A 26,950-nucleotide genomic window follows, 5' to 3' on the forward strand; every position below is an offset into this window, starting at 1 on the left:
GCTCTCCGTCTCTGTAAGATTGGGAATGATTGAGATTTCTCTTGGCACAGCTACCAGAAGACTTACAACTTTCAGACAAGTTGCTCACGTCACATTTACGTTGTCTCTCTCAGTTGGAGGCTGCACAGTAAAGCTAGCTATCACCGGAAAAGTGCTTCTAATATCCTTCACTGGTCTCCGTCCAGAGCAACGGGATCGGTTGGTCCATTCTTATATACTGTTTATGGGAAATTCAAAGCCAGACTGCCATGGCGGCCGTTCAGAATACAATCTCATATTGTACTAAAATAGTTCACTGAAACATGTTTCTGAAAACATTTAAAGCGAGAAATAGGCCGTGCAGTTGCTGAATCTGTCTTCATTTCAGATGGTCAGTTTAAAAGATTTTCATCAGATTTTGAGAGACTCTAGTCACCTTATTCCGCTCGCCATTTCCGGGTGAGTCCCGACTGCCCTGCCGCCGACTGAACATGTCAGGTCGGCCAAAATGAACGCCAACAGCACCCCAGACTGACGACGGCACGGGACACACCGAACAGACTCAAGTCACCGACCTCGCCAGACTGTCCAACGGCCGATAATCGGCCCCTTTACATGAAATGTCTGTTCAAAATCCTGAAATGTTCTGGTGTACTGATGATTAAATTTAACATATAGTAGTTGGCGACTTTTGTTTCTAAAGCATGGCAAAAAAGACAAGAAGGTTTATTTGTTAATTTATTGTTGCTATTTTGGTATCTGGTCCCTTGCTGTAAGTAATGGCGCCTTGTAAGCCCACGTGGGCTGGGCATACTCTTTGTGTGCATGACACAATAATAAAATTAAAATAGTTATTATAGAGCCACAAAGTCTGCAGAGAGGGAAGGGAAGGATGGATGAATGGGTCAACAAAATGTTAGACTTTGACACAGGAGATTTCTGGTTGTTTTCTTGCTCTCAACTTTTTGCTCCCTCCATCTGCTATAGCAAATTTGTCATACAGTATATTATTAATATTACAATATTTTTTTAACAATGCATCAATGTCTGTGAAAGATGTCGCTAATAGTGAAGAATCCACAGATAATATCACCAGACTGCAGCTCCCCTGAGCTCTTTGCTTATTCTCTCTCTATATGTCACACAAATATATCTAAAAAAAACAAAAACAATAGCACAGCAGGTAAAGAATGCTAAGAGTTACTGGAAGAAACATTTCTGCTTCCCAGCCTGTTCTTCTAGAGGAGCACTATCACGCCACTCTGCTTTTACCATCCAGAAATTCACATTAAAGAACATATTATGATTTAATCCAGGTTTAAATAATTTAAAACATGTTTTTTTGTTTGTTTTAGTTTGTTTTTTCAGTGTAACTCCTTATATTTAATTCATGAGGCCTACATAGAATGAGCTGCATAATCAATTCAGTCAGGAAATGTGTCAGTGGGGAGAGAGGAAGCATGGTGAATGATTTCAGCCATATCATGAATTCAGACCCAATGACAGTTATAGAAGGGCACTCGGAGAGCACAGACCTCCGCCAAGGCCATGGCCTCTCGCAACGTTAACGAGAAGATTTAAAGAGTTAAAGATTTGTTTATCCACCCATGATTCGGATCCGCTCCAAACTTTAATGGGTTCTTCCTTAGCCCATGCTACACCTTTCCACCAAGTTTCATTCAAAATGAGACAGTAGTTTTTCATATAATTCTGCTGACAAACCAACAAACTGAACCAATAACATGACCTCCTCCCAGAGGTAATAATAGACTTTTTCAGTCCATGCTATATTTAAAGACTCAAGATGAAACATAAACATGCATGAACTTTGTGTAGTGCAAAATGGCAAACTGTAAATATACCTTACTGTACAGATACTTTTACCAACCGTAATCGCAAAATGAATAAAATGAGTTTCATTACCTTAAGGACTGATACTATATTTTCCCTTTCAAATAGACTTTTTTTTCCTCCAAAACATGAATCTCCCATTTCCAGAATCTCAAATCAGATTAAACAATTTGCTCAGTAACCGTAATCAATTATAGCACTTAATTATTGATAGTCTGGTCACTAAAATCTCTCTTAATGTTGTAATCTGTTACTTCATGGGCCTGGTTCTATGTCAGAACAGTCATGGCCGCTTGCAGCTTTGCTCTGTGATGGTTTGAGCTTTCTCTGTGGCCATGTGGGCTTTGAGAACAGTGACTGAAGTCAAAATGGTTGACAAGCAGCCAAGTGAGCCAAGCCCTACAGAGCTGTAATGACCTCATTCTCTGCCTCTCTGCTCCACTCATTGACCCCGAGCGAGGAGCGAGCTGCTGAGAGCGTCTGGCTCCCTCTGCTGGACACACTTAGAGTTGCAACATTACCCAAGGTCCCTGTAGAAATACAGTAGGCTATGTGATGCAGTGGTGATGTACAAGTCTCCTTGCTTTTCACCAAATGCTTGCTAGGATAGACTCCTGCAGCCAAGGACATTTAAAGGAAAAATATGAAGGAAAAAAGTGCATGTTATTTGGAAGAAATACATGCTACTTCTGAAAGCACAAATGTAATCCTCAAAGTAGATCTATTATGCTTTTCCCTTATTTTCTGTAAATATATAATGGTACAAATGGCCAAAGCTTCAAATAATGAGGTTCATGTATGTAAAAGCAATCCCTGTGAGCAAAAACCTCACTCTGCTACCAAAAGTTTTTTCTACTCTCGTCTCGAACTGACGTCAACTTGTGCCGGATTTCTTTATATGGTCATTTGCTCCAGGCACATTACTGCAGTGTTTACATTAGATACACTGCCACACGTAGCTATATGCTAACTTCAGGGAAACCTGTAATCATGGTTGCAGATGTTAATTTCGGATTTTGATACATTGTTATATTAAAAATATCGAGTAGAACGTTAAAAACAAAAAGGAGGCAAGAAAGGAAGGAAAATGGGATGAAAGAAGGAAACAAGGGAAGGAAAAAGGAAGGAATGGAATAAGATTTTAAAAAAAATTAGAAAAACAAAAGACAGAAAGCAAATATTTAGGCATTCATTTGTCCATTCTTGACCTTTTGGAACAGTACATGAAACAAAATGAGCTCAACGGTCCATTTACTGCTTTTCTGGGCTCTCGCCTATATTTCACAGTCTTTATTCAGTGAATGGAGCTGGTTTAGGTGAAATGTGCTTTAAATCTCTGAAAAATAAGTGGGCCTTTTCAGATTATGTATTAATTGAACATAAAAAGGATATAGAGACAGAAACACACACAGCGATAAAAACAAAAGTAAAGAAAGGGATACATAAGTTCTTATCATTTGGGTGAAATTCTCCTTTAACATGACCATATTGCTTGTGTGATTGTGTTGACCGTGCAGTAAACAGTTCAGTAAAACAGAAAACAAGTGCACTTTTGCATAGATACATTACTGATTTTAATCACAATCTATCACAGCTGAAACATTTCTCATTGGAGAGGACTGAGGCAGTGCAGCCGGGCAGGCTAGCAGCCCAGATCCTCCTGAAAAAAAAATGTTTGCATATGAAAATATATTGAAACGCATCTATTTGTAGATTAACTACAACCAGTTAATTTAGCTCTGTATACAATTTATTCTCAGCTGGCAAAGAAAGCAGTATTAGGTCTCCTCAGAGATTACCCAGAGAGCAAACAAATGTAGGCCTTCAGGCAACCAAAGAGCCACCATTGGTCCCATGTTGCCAAAACATTTTGAAAATGATCAGAGTTGATAGATTTTGACCAACTGACCAGATGATAATGCTATTTTGTCAACCAAACCGTGATGCTGGCCCAACATTAGCTTGTTGCTAACAGAGTAAGGCACTTGAGGTCCCATGATAGTCAAGACATTTTTTACATGCTTTCCACCGAAATTCGGCTCCGTGTCCACTGGGCAGTTCTGTTCGGTCAGTAGTGTTAATCACATATTGAGGGGGAATGTCGGCGCAGTATACTATGTAACTAGGACTACAGTTGAAAATTAGCCGACTGGCTAACACTGCCGCATTTACAGAAATGTTGATTAATGCGCTTTGTCCTAATAAATAAATAAATATGTCTACAGTATGGCTGAAACATAAGCACGGTGCTATAGTTAAATATGATCTTTTAACATACTTCAGCATCTTGTAACTGATGCTGCAGCCTGTTAAACCAGTTACAGGACATGCATCTATAAATTGGATCTGTTGCACAAACTGAAACTATTTCCACGTAAAATTAAGTGACGACTTGAAACTCATCCTGACCCCCTACCAGCAGTAAAATCATGCAAGGGCCTTGAGCATAATCCATGACTCGGACAGACGAAAAACCTCCAGGTATAGGTGGAAGAACAAAACCAGCAGTCTGTATCATTGAACTGATTTCCTGTCTTTACCTGATAAATACTACCGAAACAATTAGTCTGTTCAACAAAAACTTATCTGTAGGCTTTATGAAACGTACATAGGTAGAAACAGGTTTTACATTTTTCATTTATGGTATTTATCTGTCCAATTCTAATGTCTTACATGTCAATGGTCAACATGGCATCAGGGTAAAGTTAATAATGTCACAACATAGAAACTGCCATTTGTTTAGTTTGACCTGCTGTTTATAGTAATTAGTCATCTCTATGTGATCAAGACGAAATAAACATAGACTCCGACTGTTACCAAAAGGAGGAGAGTTGCATATTAGCACATATTGAAAGTTGTGTATTTGTCTGGAGAGACAGACAAGAGATGAATAGAAATGCTTCAGAAAACACTGTGTTGTATGTATTTGTGGTTTAACCAATTTCCCTGTTATCTCTGTATAAGTTACATCTTCTTATCACTATCAATACATATGCAGCTATCATACGTATATAATGTGGATGAAGTTGGTTTGGGAACCACAAATAGATGCTTGTTTTATTGGCAATAGGAAGGTGAAAACATAAATGTCTGCAATGTAGCAGTCTCTATGTTAAGAAGACTTTGAGGCTCATAACAGCCTAAGTGTAAAGTCAGCTAGTTTCTGTGTTATTTTTTCCGAAAACTTTCTACCCAGAACTGCCATCAACCTGTGGATCTGAGAAACAGGGCGCAGACCCTTTTAAGACGAACTCTTAGTGGACATGAAGCAGCCAAACATGCTTCCTTATGGAAAAAAAGGCCGGAACAGAGGCAACCAGGAAAACTCAGACACAAAAAATCTCAATAAAAATCTTACATAATATTGTGCTTTAACAGTTTCTTCCACCATCATAAAACCCCATAAAACCATGCTCCAGTTCCACCCACCGCTGTCACACATAAACACATCAGAGCTACATGTGAACAGCGCATACCCATGCACCTCGGAGTCTATCAAGACATCCCAACCTTAAAATAAAAAGCTTTTTAAAAACTATTACACAGATAGAAACTACCATTTAGCACAAAAGCAAAGCAAACTACCTGATTAAACTACAGTCACACAGAAGAAAACATTCACTGATCGTGCCCATCTTACAATATATATATATATATATATACATACATATTTACATGCAGAGTAGCAATCATAGTAACACATCCACTTCCTCATCCCCTGAGCTAACATGGCTGTGGTGGCTTTGAGGAGGATCTCATGCTACATGCTCGATGGTGCCAGTCTTGTCTAAACGTGCATTAGTGACAACTGGAAGCTGAGGCGGCGCTTGTTTGGTAACTTAGGCGGCATGTGGTTCTACACCAGCACATCGTCTTCCCTTCAGTAAGCCCCATGGCGAGGACATTTGTGAAGTAAAGACCAGAGCCCTCAGCAAAGGATCAACTAATGATGAAACAGAACGGTCCTGAACTATATTATATGAAAAACATGTTTTGGGCCTGAGTGTAGCGTTGTAATTGATCAGATGACAAATTTTCTAATACTAACTTTACATTTTAAACTTTCCCAAATCCATACAATATCATAATTCTATACAGTATGTACTACAATGGCTACTAATCGACATAGAATACTGTTTTAGCTCTGTTTTACCAACGTTAACAGGAAATGATTCAATACGTACGACATCGGATGCCATCACTGCAAATTAAACTTCACAAAGAGAAAGCAAATTGTTTTGTTTTTTTAGAAGTAATACCTTTTTTTGTTTTTTAAGATATTTCAGGAATCTCACCATCATCCATGTTTAAATTATTGTTTATTATTATTATTATTTATTGTGAGAAGCTCCTCTATTTATTTTTTTTGTGCACAGCTTGTTGGAAAACATCCACCACACTCGCAAAACAACTGTATATGTGTACATACTGTCTGGTTTTGATGTGTGGATACATACTCAAAACCTGCTAAGAATTAGCATGTAGTATAGATTTGGGACACTCCATCAATTTCACTTTGTTTGGCAGCTATCTTTCATCCAAGCATTTTCGGGATATCCCCCTTTTGATTCGAGGGAAGACAACATCCAGGCTTGAATGCAGCCTTACTGTAATTTATGAGCTGCCAAGTAGGGATGGGACAAATAATCAATACATTTATATATCACAATACAATCTCCTGTGATACTGAGACCAAGCTGCAACTTTCTTTTACTCCAGAATGTTTAACTCTGAACCATTTGGCCTTTTCCTGGTTTGTGCCTCACATAATTTTTCACAGTTGTATGTGAAATGTCCTCGTCATGCAGGCAACAAATACAGGAAACTCCTAGATTTTTTTCACATATAGTCTACCACTTCTCTTCAGTTACATGCATTGTAATGTATCACAGATGACTGTCTTGCACTATATCACAAAATCACGTTTAGTGATTTGATTGCAGGCAATGTATCGTTATTTCCCAACCCTACTGCAGAGTGCTAATCATTTATTTGCCTGGTCCAAACACATTCTTCATCGAAATATTGTAGGCCATGTTTTAGTGTTATTGTACATAGTCAGATCAAGAGATTGCATGTAAAATTTGAAAAAGAGTATGTTAGAGTAACATAGACTTTTATTTTTAACAACCTCATACACATTTTCCTTCACTTAATCAAGCAGAACACAGTTATAAAGATGATAAAGTAGAGGAAGTAGCTGTTTGTGCCAATTAGTAAATCATCTCAGCTCAGATTTTTTTAACAAAACTGTCCTCTGTTCAAATCTCAACCAGTTCCCAGTTGTCATGATTCATTGCACCACCTCCTGGCTGTAGCATAGATTTCTTTCCTTGTCATATTAAGCCCAAATAAAACGGGTACCAGCCCAATTTGGTCAAACCAAAGATTTGAACCAATGATCCAAAATTTAGGGGGGTTGGGGGAGGGATTTCAACCACCACCAACCCTGGGAGCCCTAAGGATGAGGGAGAGAAGGGGAGGGGGAGGAGCATGCAGAGTGGGAGGGTGGGTGACGTCTGGGTCTTCTTAATCATTCCTGTCGGAGAGAAGCAGTGTGTCTTTAAGGGGTTGTAATGATTTCCTGTTTTGAAATAAAACACAGGTACAGTTGTTACATATTGTACAAATGTTGAGTCATCTTTAAAAAGAGAAGTATGAAGGTGTCGGACGTATGTTGGACTACGGAAGCCCTGAAAGGCAAGTGAGGGAAAAAAAGATTCTGGTGATCAATTTTCTATGTCTGATCTCAATTGTTTTCTCTCCTGTGTCTCTCCTGATGTTTACTTAAAAACAGGTGAAAAAATGTTTATGCCAGGATAATCTTTCTAAGTTCCTTTATTTCATCTGTGAAACAGGTGGGGAGTTTGGTTTGTTGTTGTAATACTCATTTTGGCCACAACAGGCTGAAGTGCACCACTATCCCATGTTCTAAATAGGATTAAAATACATTTCTAGCCAAATGTACATTGTGTTTAGAGTGCATGGAGAAACTCACCTGGAAGAAAACATGAATGATTTTTGATCCTATTTTAAACCTGGGGTAGTGGTGAACTTCAGCCTTTTTGACTTCAGACTTTTGAGTAGAACAGGCTGGCAAGATAACCTGCATGCACCTTACATGTATTAATTTGCAATAAATGAATACACCTTGAGTAGTTTGGGATGATGCATTGCCCCTGTAAGGCATACTATTAAGGGAAATATTAAGTGAAATTCAGAAAGAAAGTTGTCAGTCAGTGTTTTGGGCTGATCTTAGAGCACACAGATACTGTTAAAAACAAGATAACAGTGCTGTTGTGCAGTTTTATCATTATGTTCTGCATATGCAATGCATATCAGAAAAAAAAGTCAGCTGAGTTGGGATGAGTCTGAGACCAACTGAAGTGGATTTTCACCAATAAATCCAACATTTCTCACTCGCCATAAATGCAACACAAAGACTGTATGTTGCAATAGACAGCACATTTAAATTTATCTTAGATATTACACAGATAATTCTGAATCATTGGACACAAAATACAGATTTAAAATCATTAAATTGCAAGCTTCCACCTAAAACCCTGCAGCAGCACCTTTTTACTACAAGGTGCCTCTAGTTCATCTGATTACAAATTGGATGATTAGAACAAGTTTTTCCTTACTTACTAATACACTACTTTTACTATATATCACTATTATTGGATATTCAGTCATAAACATATAAAGTTGTTACGGATGGCACAACATTTTTTTTACCAAGACCAAATCAGACATAAGGCAGATATAGTGTATGTTGGTATTGGTGGATCCAACCTGGTGCCATTCATCATTCAACCATTTGTGCTGTATCATTTCAACATGTTAAAAACTGTACATGCTTTTACTCCTGTCCAAAACCTTTTCTATTCCAGTTTTGTTTTTGTGTCTTTTCCTTACTTGGAGTTAAAATGTCCTACCTCTCTTGAGTTGGCCTTGAGCCTACAATAATGTGTGGGCGGCCTAAAGCCTTTATACATTTTAGTGAATATAATAGAATTTTTTTTAAACATTTACAAATTTACAATAATTTGGTGACCCCCCCTTGCACTAAATCTGAGGACCCCCTGTTGAAGATCTCTGTTCTAGAGTATAAACCTCTCAATCTCACTCTGACCTGTGTCCCACATTTCATTATGTCAGTGTTGAATGTGGTGCGACTTGGTGAAGGTGGTCTGTTGGCAGAGACAGAATTTAACACGGTGTCTCAATGCCAGCAGGTTTCTCAGAATGAGTCTGCTCATCATCAAACATCTCCCATACAGCAGCGGTGCCCAATGCCTGCTGTTTCATTACACCAAACATTATTAATAAGCAAGACTCCTGACACAAAGTCATCCATGAGTCCTAGTAAACCGCTCACTCGGGTGCTTGTCGATAACATTTTACCATGCAGTATGTTGCAGTATGCTGAGAAATAGTAGGTGGCTAATATTATCTTATCTTTTCCCCCTCCCTCCCGTGTTTACCTGCTTGTACATCTCCCCAGTTTTCTCGATGACGATGGTCTTGGCTTCTTTGACGGGCGAGGTGACGTTGTAGTCGTCGCTCAACAGGCCAAGGAGAGGGTACTGGTTCCTGTACCTACACACACACACACACACACACACACACACACACACACACACACACACACACACACACACACACACACACACACACACACACACACACACACACATTGGATGGATAGTTTAACACTGCAGGGTAATATAATAATTTGGTTTTTCCCTTTTTTTTTATTCCTCTCCTGGACCATAGGTTTAGTTATTTTTACCATCTTCTGGCTCCATCTTTTTACTATCAAACAATCACCCGTATAATAACGTTCTCTTCTGTGTAGTCAGCTTGCATATATATACTGTGTTAAGATATATCCACTCAAGCTGCATAATCCACTTCTCTCCTGTTGATTTGTATGTTTCAAACTATTGTTGCTTTGCCAAGTTATCACTAAATATGCTACTTTCAGCATTTAAACTGCTTCTTTTATTAAAGCAACTGTCCAAAATATATGCAATTAACTATAATGTAAGACATGAACAAACAGCTAATTCCTAGATTTCAGAAGCTGGGACCTTCAAATATTTTGCACATTTGCATGAAAAATGGATCTGTGATCGCAGGTAGATTGCTTTGATATTGTACCTCTTTGTGATGATGGTCTTGGTGACTTGGTTCTTGGAGCTGTCGCTCCTCTCCTGCATCAGCTTCCTGATCTCCTGAGGGCCACAAAAGGTCAGCAGAGTTAGCAGGTGAACACCTACAGGTCATCCCTGTTACGACTAGTGTGTTTCATAAGAATACAATGGGTAATGCATGTTGAAGTTCACAAAAATAATATATCTGCATTTATTTCTTTGTGTCTCTCGAGTATCAAAAACACTTGAGTACCGAAAGTTGGTATTGATCGGTCAGATTTGTAGTCTTGTTTATTTTATTTTTTTAAATGCAAAAAACGTGTAATTAGCTGATTTGTTTGTCTGTGTGTGTGTGTGTGTGTGTGTGTGTGTGTGTGTGTGTGTGTGTGTGTGTGTGTGTGTGTGTGTGTGTGTCAGCACCCTAAGGTGACATGGCATTCCTGAGGTTAAATTTACTGACAGCCCTCTTCAGTTGGTGCTGCACAAAAACAAAGAATGCAGTCGGACCTGAAAGGTGAAAAGTAATCAATGAAAGCTCAGAAGCCTAGGAGAGTGAGAGATTGAGTGTGTGTGTGTGTGTGTGTGTGTGTGTGTTTCTTTCTATGTAAACCGATCACATTTACCAGCAGGGTTGGTTTTTATGATGTAAACACTTAATTCCAGGTAAGTCACACACTTTCTTTCTGCAACAACAAACAAGAATTAAAAGACCAGAGGTTTTGCATGTATCAACTCATCATGCATTCCAGGCATCCATTGGTTTCCATTCATTTCCATACATCCTTCAATTGGCAAACTCTTGGAAATTGCTTGAGTATTGTAATCCATCACCATGGGCATCAAGTCTGTATTTTGCAGTCAGTGTAGACTTATCAAATCAATCTGCACTTACAGTGCAATACTATGTAATGACAGTGAAACTGTTAAAGAGCAGTAACTGCAGGGTCACATCTCTGAGTTCTCCCCATCCACATGTACTTGCTTTAAACAAAAGCTTTTGCCAAACTAATGTAATAAAAAATAATGCAGACTTGATGTGGATGGAAACCAATGACTGTCTGGAACTGAAGGGAAACTAAGTAAAAGAAAATACCACAACTGTGTAGCCTGCAGTCAAAAATGGTTGACAAAAAATATAAATACCGGATTTGTATTTAAGGAGCTGAAACATGCAAACTAGATTTGCTTGTTTTAGGATTAAAATAAATGAAAGAAAAATTTGTTAGAATTCAACTTTTTCAAAATTCCTTTTTAAAAGAAGCAGTTTTGAACAAACTGCCTCTGATCTCGAATGCCCCCCCCCCCAAAAAAAGGTTTGCCTCATTTAAACTCCAGGTGCTGATGAGATCAGCCAGTCCTCACAAAACTACATTTAATCAGCATCACAGAGAACCGGATTCTCTCCCTGAGCAACAGTGGCTGTTGGTGTGTTAGTGTATGTTACAGACCTCCTCCTGTCGGGTGATGGTGGTCTGCCGCTGCTGCAAAGTGGCGAGCAGCTCTGAGATTTTCAGCTGGAGACTCTTGTCTGAGGACGAGTTCTCGCTGGTGACCTCCGTCCTGATCGTTGTTATCTGGTTCTGGAGGGAGGATGGAGAGAGACGAGGGACAAATGAGTAAAAAGAGAGCTTAAAGTGCTCATATTATGCTTTTTGTCTTTTCCCCTTTCCTTTATTGTGTTATATATCATTTTGTGCACCTTATAGGTTTACAAAGTGAAAAAGCCCAAACTCCACCCCAAAGGGACTTACCATCTCCAACAGAAAACACTGTTCACAAACTGCTCCAAACAGCTCTGTTGTAGTCCAGCCTTTACTTCCGTGACAAACGTGCATCACTTTGTAACACTCGTTATAATGCTCGCCTAGCTGCTAGCGTGGCGCGCCCTCATACTCTCTACGTCTGACTGGCTAGTAGTCCTTACCTAGCTACTCCCAACAAAGATGGAACAGAAGTGAGATGTCTCACTCTGTAGCTAAAACGGAGAGCTCAACACACAGGGTGAAAAGAGGAGCTGCAGCAATGTGCAGTACAATAAATATATGGTGTTTTCTGAAAATGAAACCACATAAACCTATTCTGGTACAACTTCTAAATACAAGTATGAACCTGAAAATGAGTATAATATGAGCACTTTAAGTAAGCTGTTCTTACCACATCTGTTCTGCAAGATGTCGTCCCTGAGGGTATTTTTAGCACAATGTTTGTCTTTGTGTGTGTGTGTGTGTGTGTGTGTGTGTGTGTGTGTGTGTGTGTGTGTGTGTGTGTGTGTGTGTGTGTGTGCGTAGCCTGTCTTGATGAAGACAGGATAAAGTAAGGCAGGCCTTCAACCCGCCCTGATTAAGGCACGGTAGACCAAACAGTTTGTTGAATACAGCAATTTCCCAAGTATTTACAATTCATCCTGAGACATTTGATTATCTTTTGATTCTCACCCGCAGCCTCTGTATCTCCTGGTCTTTTTCTTGTCTCAAAGAGCTGAGCTGATCTTTGTACTGACGTGACAACTCCTCTGTCTTGATATGCAGGCTGGTGCTGCTGCCCTGGCCTGCCAGCTGCAGGACAGATTGACAAGAAAGGAGGGAAAGAAAAAGTGAGTCATCATCCCTGTTGCAGAGCTAACATTTCCTGCCTCAATGTCTTGATATCAATTATTTGGATCGCCTTATCAACATTTAAGTGTCTCAAAAAAAAAAAGTTTGGAACATGGAAAATGAATCATTTTATCTAGCAATCATGTAATAACTTCTGTTGGATTGATTTATGTCAAAAGCTGGCTTCTAAAACTGAAATGTAACGGCAGTCACAGATCAAAGAGCCAGTTAACGGTTTAAAATGCGGACTGCCTGCAGCTTTTTTTTCTAAACCCACGGATTATGCAAGTATTTTTTTACTAACTGTTCTCCAAAGTCTAACCCCTCATCTAGACCGCATACATCATGTCAGCGGCGCACTTGACACTGAAGCGTCTGTCTATACCGGTTCTGTCTTGTCTGAGCATTTCAAAGTGTCCAGCAGCAAAGGAGCAGCCAAACTTCTGTGCCGTTTTCCTTTGACACTAAACAATGTTCCCCCTCGGAAAAAAAACTTTCCAGAACGCTTTACACATTTATATAACCATTGATATAACAATTACACAATACAGAATAAATGAATAAACCACAATAAAGGAGAAAACATGCCATCACAAACCATAAAATCCAAGTACAAGGAAGATAATAAGATTTGATAAAAGTTGATAAACCCTAAAATAAGTTGTAAAATGGTAATGTTTTATTGGGTATTAACCTCGCATTTATGTATTAAAAAAATAAAAGAGAACTGAAATGCTTCAGGTCACTTTTAGGCTCGTGAGACGGGGCTGTGAGTCTATGGAAGCAAGTCTGCACAGAGCCGGTGCAGACAGCTGCACAGATTAGAATAAGAGGGTATCGGTTGCGTGAGATGTGCAAGTGAAAAACATGTCTGACACGCCTGCGGTACACGAGCGGGGTCAGCAATAATCCTTTAAGCTGCGTTATCAAGAGTCTGTCAGAAGTCAGACGTTTGCCAAACTTCTAGACAGCTCAGTGCACCAGGAAACTTTGTGTCCTCTATCGCAGGTAACCTGTCCACCAGTTATTTGTTAAGATAATTGATCAACACACTGGGAGGGTCAGACAGGTGGCGTGTTACCTTCTGTCGGAGTATCTCATTCTCCTTCTCCAGCGCTCTCATCCTCCCCTCCATCTCTTTGATCCTAAAGTCGCGGCTCGAGTCGCTGTTTCGGGCGCTCAGGAGCTGGCTCTCCAGGGAACGCTGGGTGCTGCTGCTTTCCTTCAAAGACACCTGGAGAGGGAGGACACAAACACACACACACACACACAAACACAAACACAGGAAGTCAGAAACACCCAGGTTAAACTTATTTGGAAGAGAAAACAAAGGCAAACTAATTATGACCCAAACTGTGTGTTGTAAACATCCAGACGTACAGTAGTTGTGCACACACACATACATTTCCTGTGCAATGAGGGATTATTTCCAACATTTCAGGTGCAGGCGCTCCAAATAAAATGGGTCAAATAATCTGACTTCTCGCGGTGTCCTCCCATTGGACTTCGTTATAGCAATGTAGCCACATTCCCAGATCTTGGTGAGTACAAAGTCATCATACAGTAACTGACAGGAATTATAGGATGGAATTATCCTTTTATATGTATCCTTTGTTGTTTGTAAAATTTAAGACCCCAACATGTGCTCACACACGCGGCTCTCTGCATATACATGTTTTCTTTTAATAAGATACAAAAGAATACAATGATTACTTTTCAGTGTTGTGTCAATTGTCTGTGCTAAATTAACTTTCTACAGACACCAGGGCCTGCAAGGCATCCTGGTCTATTTTAATAAAAGTAAATACACCTTCAGTGATGACATAAACACCCTGATCATTAACTTTACTGTGAACAAACACACACACACAAACACACACACACACACACAGGTATACTGTACCTGGAGCTGTCTGTTGTTTTCTCGGACGGCCTCCAGGAGGCAGTCATACTGCCGAGCCTGGTCTGCTTTGAAACTCAGATCTCTCTCCAAAGACTCCTTGTCACTCTCCAGACGCTGTGACCACAGAAAGACAGACATATCTTCATTTGGACAGTAATACATTGGCATCATTTTTCAAGTTTACCAAAAAGAATCTTTGGGAATTGGAGAAGTGTTTTCTCTGGGGTGGGTAGAGGAATTGGAAACCTGTGATATTCTTGTGTTTATGTCTCTTTTTGTTTTATAAAAAGAGAGTAACAACAGAACATATTTTTCGTGCTAATTTAAATAAAAGTTTAGAAATGCAAGCACACAGAGATACTGACTCCACCACACCATATTAACACTGGCAGTAATAAGCTGTTATTATCTGGCCGCCTATCGTCTAAAGCAGGGATCTTCAATAGGTCGTCCGGGGCCCCTAGAGGGTCCTCAGAGTCAATGCAGGGGGGGCTCCAAATTATTATTCATTTTTTAAAGTTTTTTCAAAAGTTTAAAAGTCTTAACATGAATCCAACATATTATTAGCAAATATAAACCCCCACTGCTTCTTGGCCTATAGTCAAGGTAGTCACTAAGGCCATCCACAGATACTGTTAATCCTAAGGATTCACTGTCACAAGTATGTTTAACATTAAAACATGATTTACAGTAGAAAATCATGCCAACAATTATTAGGCTATTTTAATAGCTTGGTATTCTATCAAAAAAGGTATGTATAAAGGCTTTAGACTGCCCCACATTTTATTGTGGGCCCAGTTTAATATGCAACTTCATTTTATACAATATATGTAGTAGGGGGTCCCTGCTCCATCTCTCTTTCAGTTAAGGGGCCCTTGGCCTAAAAAACGTTGAAGACCCCTGCACTAAAGCATTCAATTAGTTCACATAATTGTTTGCAGGCTCTTATAATGTGCTGTGCCGGCTGTTTGGGACTGTTCTAACCTGAGCCAAACTGCCGTAAAGATCTTCTAGATCGGACTATTAATAAGAACTTTACGTATATGTTGCTGAAGAAATACTTTTGCATTTTTAACTACATCAAATCTTTACTTGTTTTAGTACTTTGAGTAAATGATCTGAATAGTAATTCCACCACTGCTTAATAATTAATCTTTCCACGATATGATAAAGCTTTTTTTTAGGCAAATTTAGGGAACCAGTTTCCGATGATCTGAGTGCTATGCTGCTTGATGCTGCTGACACGTTTGTTTATTTTCTACTGCCACCGTGAAGTCCATCTGGCTTCTTTTAAAGCTGCAATTACAGAGTCAGCGGTTGGGCCACACAAAGGAGGGAGGAGTTTTTAAATCTCAGTAATGGTGACAAAACTAGACCTTACCCGCAGGTCCTCAGACATGTGGAGGAGCTCCTCTCTCAGACTGCTGAAGGTGGACAGCAGTAAGCGCATGCTCTTATCTGCAGTGAGACGAGTCTGACAAAGAAACACACACAGAAAGATTAATTAACCCATAAATGATGTGCATCATCACAGTATGTCATATTCTGGCCAACTGGAAAGTGTGTTACAATTACACAAAATGTATTTCAGTGTCGTTTTATTGGAATAATGATCAATAACTCACTCACCTGCAGCAGGTAGCGGATTTGTTGTTTGGTCAGTTCACTGGCTCCTTTGGGAAGCAAAGCCTCCACCTCCTCTCTATCCACCTAAACACACACACACACGCACACGCACACACACACACACACACACACACACACAATAGAAACAAATGAATAAAACTGTCGCTTGTAAAATAAAGGATGAAGAAAATACTCTCCCTTTTAATTTGTTTACACAGATTTGTATATTTTTGAGAAAGTGTTTGGTCCCTTGACCTCTACTAAAATAACCCATTTGCACTGCATGATAAACTGCATCATTATCATAAAAACTTGCATAAAGCATGTCTGTTAAGGGAAGACTCGTGGGTACCCATAGAACCTATTTTCACTTAGATATATTGAGGTGAGAGGTCAAGGGACCCCTTTGAAAATGGCCATGCCAGTTTTTCCCTCGACAAAATTTTGCCCAACTCTGGAGCGTTATTAGACCCACTACCCAACATGCTAGCATGACATTTGTTGGTACCAAAGGATTCCTTAGAAAAACTGAACCTGCTACAGCCTCTAAGAGATAGTATGTCAGCCTGGCCAGCTGGCGGGCCGTCAGAGTTGTAACAGGTTAAATTACAAAAATACAAGAACATACAGTACACACAAAGAAAAGTACTGGCTGAATATTTTCAGTGAAGAATCAAACCACTGAAACAAATGTCCTGACAGTTCATTTCTGATTTTTAAACAGAAGCTAGCTGAATGTTTTAAATTTTTCATCATGAAAAATATGACCTTGGATTGTTTTTACATGTATTAATCTCATATTCTTCAAAAGATAGTTTAAATACAGGCTCTAAATGGACTTTGAACACAGATGAAGGTGTGTCTGCTGAGCTCTGTTCAGATTCATTTATCAGATGTGTGTGATGCCGGTTCATTTCTCACCTTGTAGTCATTGCTGGGATCCAGCTGGTGATTCCTGTAACACAGAGAGGAAAGACAAACAATGAGGATAGCGTGAGTGAGTGTGTATGTGGGTGTGTGATAAGGGGATTACCATCATCAGTTAGTAAGACATTAAATTGGGGATGGGAGTAAGTACAGTATGTAAAAGAATTGTATAATGCTGATATGCTCATGTTCATGACTCGTAGCAAACTGCATTTGAAGAAAATAAGACACCTTAGTTTGTTTAGTCTACTCAGCGCCGAGCCCATTACTGAAGAATCTTAAATCTACAAAATGTGTCACAAATACTTAGTTTCATTTTTAATAAACGGGGGAAATGTGCATTTGTTGGGGACTATTTTCAGGACATTTTATCTACATTAATAGGTTATAATATAATTAAAAAAAAGTAGGTAGGTACTCACATTTAGAATGAGTACCACTACCAGTACCAACTAGAACAGTTAATTAAGTCCAAAAGAAATGCTGTAGCTCAGCAAATAAGACCAGGAAAAAAAAGAATCTGACAAAATCAACCACAACATTATGATCCCTCACAATATCTCTCTACGGTTATGTCGAGATAGATATTGTAGTAACTGATTCACCAGCTTTTCAGTCATCTTGATTTAGTTTTGCTTTGTTCTATTTATTCACAGTGCTGAAAAAACGCTGTGCACTAAACTGTTTCCCTGTGTGTTGGACTTCCTCCTGTGGATGCTGAGAAAGTATTAATTATTCCTCTCTGATGTTGATGTTACTGTATCCAGCCCTATGAACAGAATCACACCTCTGCAATTCTGTGAACTATAACAGACTTCAGTGGAAACGTCCGAAGGATGTACAGGCGTATAGAGTAGAAAAATGACCTCCCTCAGCAGATGCTTGCTTGTAAATGTTTGACGTCAGGATTTGTGGTGTGGCCAACCCTCCAAATAAGTTCTTAATCTGTAAGAAAACCCTGCATGACGTCTAGAAAAATATCAATTTATTTTCTTTTATTTCATTTTGCGTGACTGGGGACATCATGTATATGTATATATATATATATATGCCTAAAATGCACATGTACTTACTGTCCACGGATCTTGGACACGTGCTCGGAGATGCAGGAGTGGATGTCACAGTTCTTCCTGTAGACATCGGCCAGCAGCTCGCCAAAGTAACGCGTGTCCAACTTGGTCGGCTGGGGAATTTCCCTCAGCTCGGTCTTCACTTCCGTCCTGGAGATCTTCTCCAGCGGCTGCTGCTTCTGCTGTATGATGTTGACAATCTCGACCTCTTCCACCTCCACCTGTTCTTCCTCTTCCTCCTCTTCCTCCTCCTCCTCCTCCTCCTCCTCCTGGAGGAACAGGACAGAGACAGATTTTAACCACTATGTATTTGCATGTTTATCTTTTGTGCCTGAATGAGATTAGTTAGTACATTTCTGCTTTTCATGTTTTGATCCTTATAAACTGTATGTACAGCAAGTTTCAGTCAGGACACATGCATTGCTAACTTATACATTAATAATAGTGTTCCCAGTGTCTGCCGGATACAATACAAGTTGGGAAAAAGACATAAAACAACAGTGACAAAGATCACCAGCTTGATAGTGACATATTAACAGATGAGGTCATATTGACGTAATAGTGCACAAGTCCACACTTCACCCAGTGATATCTACACTATGTTGTGCCAAAACAGTGTGTGTATGAACATGTTTTTGTAGAACAAGTTCTCATTTAACTCAGATAACAGATGACCAAGGACATGTAATACAAAATGTCTTTTGGATGTTAGTGTGATGATGTAATGTTTCATCATTAGTTTGGATTCTCTGATCCTGTAATTAACATTAAATTAAGTAATTAAGTTAAAATGCATTACAAGTAAACCCCCTCCTCAGCATTCTGTCAAACAGGATCATTTTTAAAAAGATCATCTGAGGAGCAGATTTAGTGGCAGCTCACTGATAAAACCGGAGGTCTCAGGATCTCCACCTGCCATCCGGCACAGTCCACGCTGCACCTACGCATGATCTGAGCCAGTGGTTCTCAAGCTTTTTTTTTAACAGTTTTTTTAAGCCATGTAACCAGCGCGAATAATTTTTGGTAGGAAAAAAAAGTCTATTTAAAGAGGAACAATACAGCGATGTCAGCGCTAGATTTACTAAATAGCCTTGTACCTGGAAACATTTAAATGCTAATGAAAAAAGGCGACAAAAACTTTTTTTTTAAACGACAAAACCTTGGAAAAAGATGGTAGAAAAAAGGATGTAAGGCAAGAATACGCCTCAAATGCAGGACATTGATTGCATGAGATTAAGTTTGTCTGTATGAGTTTGTAAATGGCAGCCTGTGTCCTTTTTGTAGTGTGTACATACTATTTTTCATCAAACTGTGATAACTGTGATTAAATTCAGTATATATACGTCTGCCATATGTTGCCACCCCTCAAAAATTCCTGCCCCCCTCTCGCCACCCCATAAATATTTTTCTAGACCGCCCATGGTTCCTCTAATTCCCTGAACTGTCACAAAAGCAACACTAGGGTGACAAAAGTGAAAACAAATTCAAGTAAGTGACAAACTTAAAAAAAGTGACAGAAACTTTGAAAAAAGCAGAAAAAAACTGAAAAAAAGAGAAAAAAACTTCAACGAAAAAAAGACAGTAGGAAAAAGGAAGGAAGAAAGGTAAGAATAGGTCAAAACAAGTGACAAAACCTTCAAAAAAAGGAGACAAACTTGGAGAGGAAAAAAATACAGTAGAAGTAACTACAGCCTTGTAACTGAACACGTACCCCCATTTGAGAAACACTGATTTAAGCCAAACACACCAATCACCTCCTTTTCTCTACATGTGGCTAGCCTAGAAATCTAAAAGCACCCTAGCGGCAGCAAATTTAATTTGCAGCCACGGGGGTCTAGGCACTCTCCGCTGGCTTGCGAGCTGGAAAAACCAAACTCTGGTCAGGCCAATCACATCGTGTATAGAATCGGGCGGGCTTATGGCTGCTGCTGCTGGGAATCAGCTCCCTGATATGACATGAACTACTACGACCATCATTTGAAGTCACTATTCCATTATCTTTAAAGTGACTATTATTGACACTGTTCATCACATCCCCAACCGACACCGTCAGACACCGCCTACCAAGAGCCTGGGTCTGTCCCAGGTTTCTTCCTAAAAGGGAGTTTTTCCTCGCCACTGTGGCATTGCTTGCTCTTGGGGAATTATTAGAATTGTTGGGGCTTTGTAAATTATAGAGTGTGGTCTAGACCTACTCCATCTGTAAAGTGTCTCGAGATAACTCTTGTTATGATTTGATACTATAAATAAAATTGAATTGAAATTGAATTGAATTGAACAGCGGTCTTCTGGAAGACTTTTCTTTGAGAAAAGAACAAAGAAAGGCACAGAAATCATTCTTAAAAAAAGGAAGATGTGTTCGGAGTTTTGCCGACTGGATACGGCAACAGTAGAATCTATCAACTAGCTTCGCTACCTTCTTCGTTGCTCTGCCTGGTTGTAACGCTATCCTATTACGTGCAGAGGGAATTTGAAAGACAACCGTTTATCCCGACCCTCAGATTGAGCCCTGTCAATGGTGAGTTCCCAGACCCAACATCTTGATGTGGGTCTGGCTCGTCAGGCACTTACATTTGGCAACAGAGTCGAGTCAAATTGTTGTTGTGTAACCTGTTATCTAACCCCACGCTGAGCTGCCTGCTGTGAGTACTCTTCACACAGAAAGCACTTTCACTCTCTGCAAACACTCACACCCTTTGTTTGCTGGTGGTCCACGCCCGAGATTATTTACAATGTTTGCATTGACTTGATTCAACCTCTTTTCTTCTATTTTTGGCTCCTGTGATGCATTTTGTTACAAAACGGGTTGTTTTACAAATCATTTCTTCTCAGTTACAACCACGCCTTCAGTATTCTCCTGTAGCTACAAGACGACCTGATTTCTCATCTAAGCAGAGGGAAAGCCCTGAGTTGGATTAAGTCTGATACAGAATGAAGTTTTTAATTAAGTTTGGCACTTCTTTTTTTGTAAAAGAATGGTTGGTTGGGTTTTTTGACAGGCCTGTTTGTTACTTTTAGCCTGATTTAACCCTCCCGTTTTAAGGATACAAATGTAATCCAAGGGTGCAGCTGTTTTTCTTGCAACTGCACCAAGGCCCCTACCTGTCCCTCCAAATGCAATATATCATTAGAGTGTACAAGCTTATGACATTAAAATATGTCAAATCTGCACACCAGAAAAAAACAGGTACATGAAGCTGCTTATGTGTCCCAGCATGCATCTGCCTTAACATAGGGAGTGTTAATCTTTAATTCTAGCATTCAACCCAGCAAAAAACCTTAATGTTTAAGAGATGTAACTGAAATATTGAACTATTACAGGCCCAGCACTAAATTAAGAGTCAGAGCTGCATGCATTGTTATTTTAAAGCATTATAGATAAGCATTATAGAAATGTTAGGTTCATACTGGCATTTTTTTCCTTATGACCCTTTAATTTCATCTCACTTTTATTTTATAATGTCATGCTTCTCTTAAGCTAGCAAGCTCAACAACTGCTAAGAGATTTAGCCAGTAAACTCCTAACTGCATGTATTTCTGTGTTTATTTACAGCAGCACTTTGGGGTTTTAAATGTAGCTTTGCAAAAATCCTGAAGCAAAGTGAGCTTTGAGCCAGCCAGCTCAGTTCCCTTCCGATCAAATGTGGGATTTTAAACTCACATTCCCTAATGGCTACACTAAATGATCTTAATACTCCTTTTCATCTTGGGATACAAAGGAAGTTCATACTAAAAAGATTAGTTACATTCCTTTGGAAACATCAGGAAAGGAAGAAATGGAGGGATTTATATACCCTATATATATTTCCTCACTTATGAGAGGTGACTTGGCTTTATTTGGTTTTTATCTTGGTTTCACCCGTAACAAAAGAAAGTCTGATGTCATGCCTTCTTAAATATCCAAACTGTGGCTGTGCAGAGCGGTCCAGCCAGATTCCACATGAGCCCCCGGGGAAGATAAGTTTACACCATTGGAGGGCCACCAAGGCCCGCATGGAGCCCTGCAGCGCTCCAATGTCATGTTCAGCTTCTGTTGACACTCTGTGGTCATCTTTTGAGGCTGAAGTGAGAAGTTTTTATAATATTTGTTTATCCACATTAGCAAGAGAGGGACAAATAATTGTACGTAAAATGTAAAAAAAAAAAATGAATAAGATATTCAAAAGCTTCCTATATAGGATTGCTGCATCTGATTGCATAAGTGCTCCAGATAAACTGATAGTTCAGAGTATAGGAAAAGAAAGACTCCAGATGCCTATGTTTCCCGTCTCTGTTTCAAAGTGTTACTGAGTGCACTTCCTGTAGCCACAACCCATGTAGCAGAACCAATGGGAGAAAGATAAAAAAAATTTTTATCACTACCAGAAAAACACTGGCACGGCAGTTGAGCTTCAGTATTTTTGTCAAGGAACACTACAGAAGGGAAGAACAATATAGGCAGGGAGGTGGCTAAACGCTTGAAAGATCCCAGGAACACTGAAATTAGCACCTGTGGATTTATTGTTTTATCAAAACAGATTCCGATCTCACAGTGTCTCACAGAATAAAGGCTTGGCTAAGGCAAGGGACTCAACTGACACCCCACTCTGGTATCTGACCACGTGAGGTTGTAAAGCCAAACGCTGTCTGGCTGCAGTGAAGTTAATGTGAAACTGGGAGTTTGGTTTATGATCCTGCAGAGCTCAAAGGTCACAGCAGGACCAACAGTTGGTACTTCTGGGGCTATTATTACTGCAATGTTGTTGTTGGATATTTATTGCGAACAACAAACAAGTGAGCAGTAACACAGTAAGGCTAAGGAGTATAGGTATGTGATTACATAGAGGTGGGTGTGTCTCAGCGCTGCAGGGCTGTGGCTGCTACGGTAACATGCCTGTCATTCCTGCAGAGAAAGGGAAAGTGATGACGGACGGTTCGAGGACAATCAGCTCATTAGCACATTGTTTATTTTTAGTGACATTCATCCCATCCTTTCAAAACTATTTTTTAAGTGGGGGTTTGGGTAATAATTTACATGTACAACTTTTCTGAGTTCCTCCTACGAATTACTAATCTAGTCAATTAAATACCTGAAATACAAAGTGATTTTGTTGCATCAATTCAAATGTCCTGTAAATCCAATGTTGCCATAATGTGTTCCTGCTCGCTGATTTGCAATATTGCCCACCACTGATTTATAGAAATACTAAAGACATAAAAAACCTTGGTAGCAAAACTATAGCAAAAGATTTGATGGTGACAAATGTCTATCTCATGGCATATATTGTACGTAAGTCAAGTCAATTTATTTATATCTATAAAGCCCAAAATCAAATAATCACAAATTTGCCTCCAAGGGCCTTTACAATCTGTACAGTGTACGATATCCACTATCTGTAGACAACCCTCATTTTGGATAAAAAACTTAAAGAAAAAAAAATAATTAGAAAATGAACAAAAGAAAACAGTATTTTGTAAAGCTATGTTCTATATTTCATAAGGAAAACCTCAGAAAAGAAATCGTAAAAACATGTTTACAACCCGACTAATAAACCATCTTGAAATACTGTTCATGGGTTTGAGAATCGTTGGCTTGAAGGACACAGAAGCTGTAGAACTGTAAGACTGAAACTGAAATGTATTCATTTTGTTCATGTCTCAGTTGGACTCTGACAGAGTGTATTAAGCAGCTAACTTGCAGATGCTAAATTCCATGGATCCACTGCAGACCTGAGATCATGCTGCTGTGTAGAATGTCTGGGAGGGAAACAACAATATTATGGTGATGAGAGGTTAGTGGGTTAGAGATGCAGCTGAGGAGAGTGTGTGTGTGTGTGTGTGTGTGTGTGTGTGTGTGTGTGTGTGTGTGTGTGTGTGTGTGTGTGTGTGTGTGTGTGTGTGTGTGTGTGTGTGTGTGTGTGTGTGTGAACATGGGTAAAAAAAACTATCAAAACATTTCCAAACCTTTCAGTTTCTGTCTAAATTGAGTCCTACAAATGTACTATTTTGAAACACATGAAATAAATTTACCAATTTTCTACACATAAGTGTCTGTATCTTTAAAACAAGAAGATTGAGTTCGGTCACTCCACTAGAAAACCAAAAAACTAAACTTGATTTTAGACGACACTAAGTTGATTTGTATTGGAAACAATACTGAAATGGCAGATTTTCTTGCACTTGGGTGAGGAAAGTAAGACGAGACACTATGTCAATAATCTCTCAATGTTCACAACATTAATAGACAACCATTTTAAAATCATTTATGAAGCAAAAATGTACATAATTCTCTGTAACCAACTTCTCAGATGTGAGATGTTGCTGCTTTTCTTTGTTTTGTATCATTGTAAAAAATAATCCTTTTGGAATTTGCACTTTCACATAAAAAAATAAACAATTTGACCTCTTTGGAAAACTTGTAATAAGCAGTTTCCATTTGTTTTCATTTGATAATGAATTCTAGTTACAGCCCTAAATAAGTTTGTCTGCAGTATATAGTTGTTTATATAGTGTTTTAACCTCCCCCTTCCATTTGACCAACAAGTTAATGGACTACAGTGAGAGGTCAAGATAACTTTCTTTCTTTTTTTTCTTTTCTTACTGTCTTTCACTTTGTCTGGAGGCAAATGAGATGAAACGTCAGGTGTTCTTTAAGGCTCAAAAAGCAGCACCTTCCTGTTTCAAACGCAAACAAAAATCACTTAAAGTCTTATCAGGATCAGAAGCTCACTGATCTCATTTCACATCTACAGGCTGTGAAAGGAGCGTCCTAAAACACCAGTAACCCAATACATTGTCACCTCTTCACCATGTCAGGTGTGTGTGTGTGTGTGTGTGTGTGTGTGTGTGTGTGTGTGTGTGTGTGTGTGTGTGTGTGTGTGTGTGTGTGTGTGTGTGTGTGTGTGTGTGTGTGTGTGTGTGTGTGTGAGAGAGAGCGAGAGAGCTGGGCTCTCAGGATTGTGAGTAACCCTAGAGGTTGATAATGGAGAGACAAGAGACTTTACTACACCAGATTTCAGACTTTTTGTCTGTAACAGCAGCAGCCAGTGGAGCAGATGGCGTACAGATGGGATAAGACAAAAACATACAGATAACTTTCAGCTGCAAGAATCTGCATGAAAACAATTCAGTAAGCTCAGTCAAGAGGGTGTGTGTAAATGTAGACAACATTCTACACAAGCAACTTTTGCAAACACTGTATCTTTAAAATCATCGGCTGCCTCTGAGGAGCTAGTCTACAGTATATCCACGACGTTCCACTTCCGAGATTGCTCTGTTGCCGTCGGAAATTCCGCCGGATATCACTCTTTTCAGCCGGATGTCCGTTACCTTCCCGTTTTGTTTGTGTTGGAATTTTGAACTCCGGTTGATTTATGAGTAGGGCTGGGTACCGAACGTCGATACTTTTATGGTATCGAAAAAAATACTTCAATCCTATGAGTATCGAAAAAATTCTTTATCTTTCGGTGCCAAATTTCGGTTCCAAAAGCGTCTGAGCGCGTAAGCGCAAGCTTATCTGTCCTCTCTGCATATTGACACAGAGCGGAGCTCCGACCAACACACACTCACACAGAGAGAGGTGCGGACGGAGTAAACTGTCTGCAGTTTTGTTGAAGTCACAGAGAGTCACGGTTGGTTTCCAGTGTGGTTACAGTTTTTTAAAACTTCACGCAGACAGCGTTTGCTGCGATATGATATTAATGGCGAGCCGAAAGCGGTCGCGGTGCTGTTGACGTTACACTTCCTCTTAAAAGCAGCCACAACGGTGGTTTCTCTGCCCTGATGACTGACTGACGGCACTTTTATTAATGTTACTCTGAATGAGCAGTTTTACCAGAATGTTTTAATTTTGATAACTGTTTTGATTCACAATTAAGGTGGAAAATAAAAGCTTTGTGTTTAATGTATTTTTGTTGATGTTGAAATGGATTTTAAAACATATGGTATCGAAAAAAGTATCATTAGGAATTGGTATCGAAAAAAGTATCATTAGGAATTGGTATCGAAACTGAGGTATCGAAATTGGCACCGGATCGAAAGATTCTGAACGATACCCAGCCCTATTTATGAGGACTATGGTTAACTGCTCCTCAGATTGCTGCAGGGTAAATCCAGACAGCTAGCTAGACTATCTGTCCAATCTGAGTTTTCTCTCGCACGACTAAAACAACTTTTGAAAGTACACACGTTCCACCAAAACAAGTTCCTTCCCGAGGCTATTTTGCAGCGGCACCACGGCTTATCCCGGAGCTTAGCGCATACCCATGACGATTGTGATTGGTTTAAAGAAATGCCAATAAACCACAGCAGGTTTTTGCTGTGTGGACTAGCCAGACCCTCCTCAGCATGAGAAAGAAAAAAAAAAAAAAAAAAAAAATTTTTTACTTTTATATTTTTAAAAAAAAAAAAAAAAAAAAAAAAAAAATAAAAAAAAAAAAAAAAAAAAAAAAAAAAAAAACTGTGGAAAAAAGGGGCAAAAAAAAAAAAAAAAAAAAAAAAAAAAAATTTTTTTTTTTTTTAACAACAAAAAAAAAAAACAAAAAAAAAAAAAAAATCAGGTGCAAAGCTGTAAATTTAGTTGGGTGACACCTCAAAAATGACGCACTGTTTAGCGTTCTTCCCTCAGGACACAACGTGACGCCCTCATTCACCGTCCTGTAATTAAGTCTAAATACTTTACAAACCCTGCAGTGGTGAGAAAAGCTTCTTAAGAACCAGCTGAGCACAGACAAACAAAACTATTTTTAAAGGGACAAGGGACTTTAAAGCTCATCTCTCAGATACAGATGACGGTTTCCATCCTCACAGTAGCAAGCATGTCTGTCAATCCTGCTTAATCAAGCTTGAACCTCAACCTGCTCA

General features: G+C 39.3%; 1 protein-coding gene across 2 annotated transcripts in view; it reads right to left on the reverse strand.

Annotated features, from left to right (window-relative positions):
- Nucleotides 1–3,377: 3,377 nt before the first annotated feature.
- Nucleotides 3,378–26,950, reverse strand: part of pof1b (POF1B actin binding protein) — a 31,691-nt gene continuing 8,118 nt past the window's right edge. The window contains exons 3-13 of one of the 2 annotated variants that reach the window (XM_039777715.1): nucleotides 18,113–18,372; nucleotides 17,034–17,067; nucleotides 16,116–16,196; nucleotides 15,868–15,960; nucleotides 14,487–14,600; nucleotides 13,665–13,817; nucleotides 12,425–12,544; nucleotides 11,438–11,569; nucleotides 9,997–10,070; nucleotides 9,318–9,432; nucleotides 3,378–7,369 (exon numbers count right to left, since the gene is read on the reverse strand). In XM_039777715.1, the coding sequence (XP_039633649.1) occupies nucleotides 7,364–7,369; nucleotides 9,318–9,432; nucleotides 9,997–10,070; nucleotides 11,438–11,569; nucleotides 12,425–12,544; nucleotides 13,665–13,817; nucleotides 14,487–14,600; nucleotides 15,868–15,960; nucleotides 16,116–16,196; nucleotides 17,034–17,067; nucleotides 18,113–18,372 (1,182 nt within the window). In that variant the 3' untranslated portion in view covers nucleotides 3,378–7,363. Of the gene's footprint in view, nucleotides 7,415–9,317; nucleotides 9,433–9,996; nucleotides 10,071–11,437; nucleotides 11,570–12,424; nucleotides 12,545–13,664; nucleotides 13,818–14,486; nucleotides 14,601–15,867; nucleotides 15,961–16,115; nucleotides 16,197–17,033; nucleotides 17,068–18,112; nucleotides 18,373–26,950 lie in introns of both variants that reach the window. The other variant, XM_039777714.1, reaches the window with a different exon arrangement.

Source organism: Perca fluviatilis, chromosome 16, assembly GCF_010015445.1.
Source record: "Perca fluviatilis chromosome 16, GENO_Pfluv_1.0, whole genome shotgun sequence".
Classification (NCBI taxonomy): domain Eukaryota; kingdom Metazoa; phylum Chordata; class Actinopteri; order Perciformes; family Percidae; genus Perca; species Perca fluviatilis.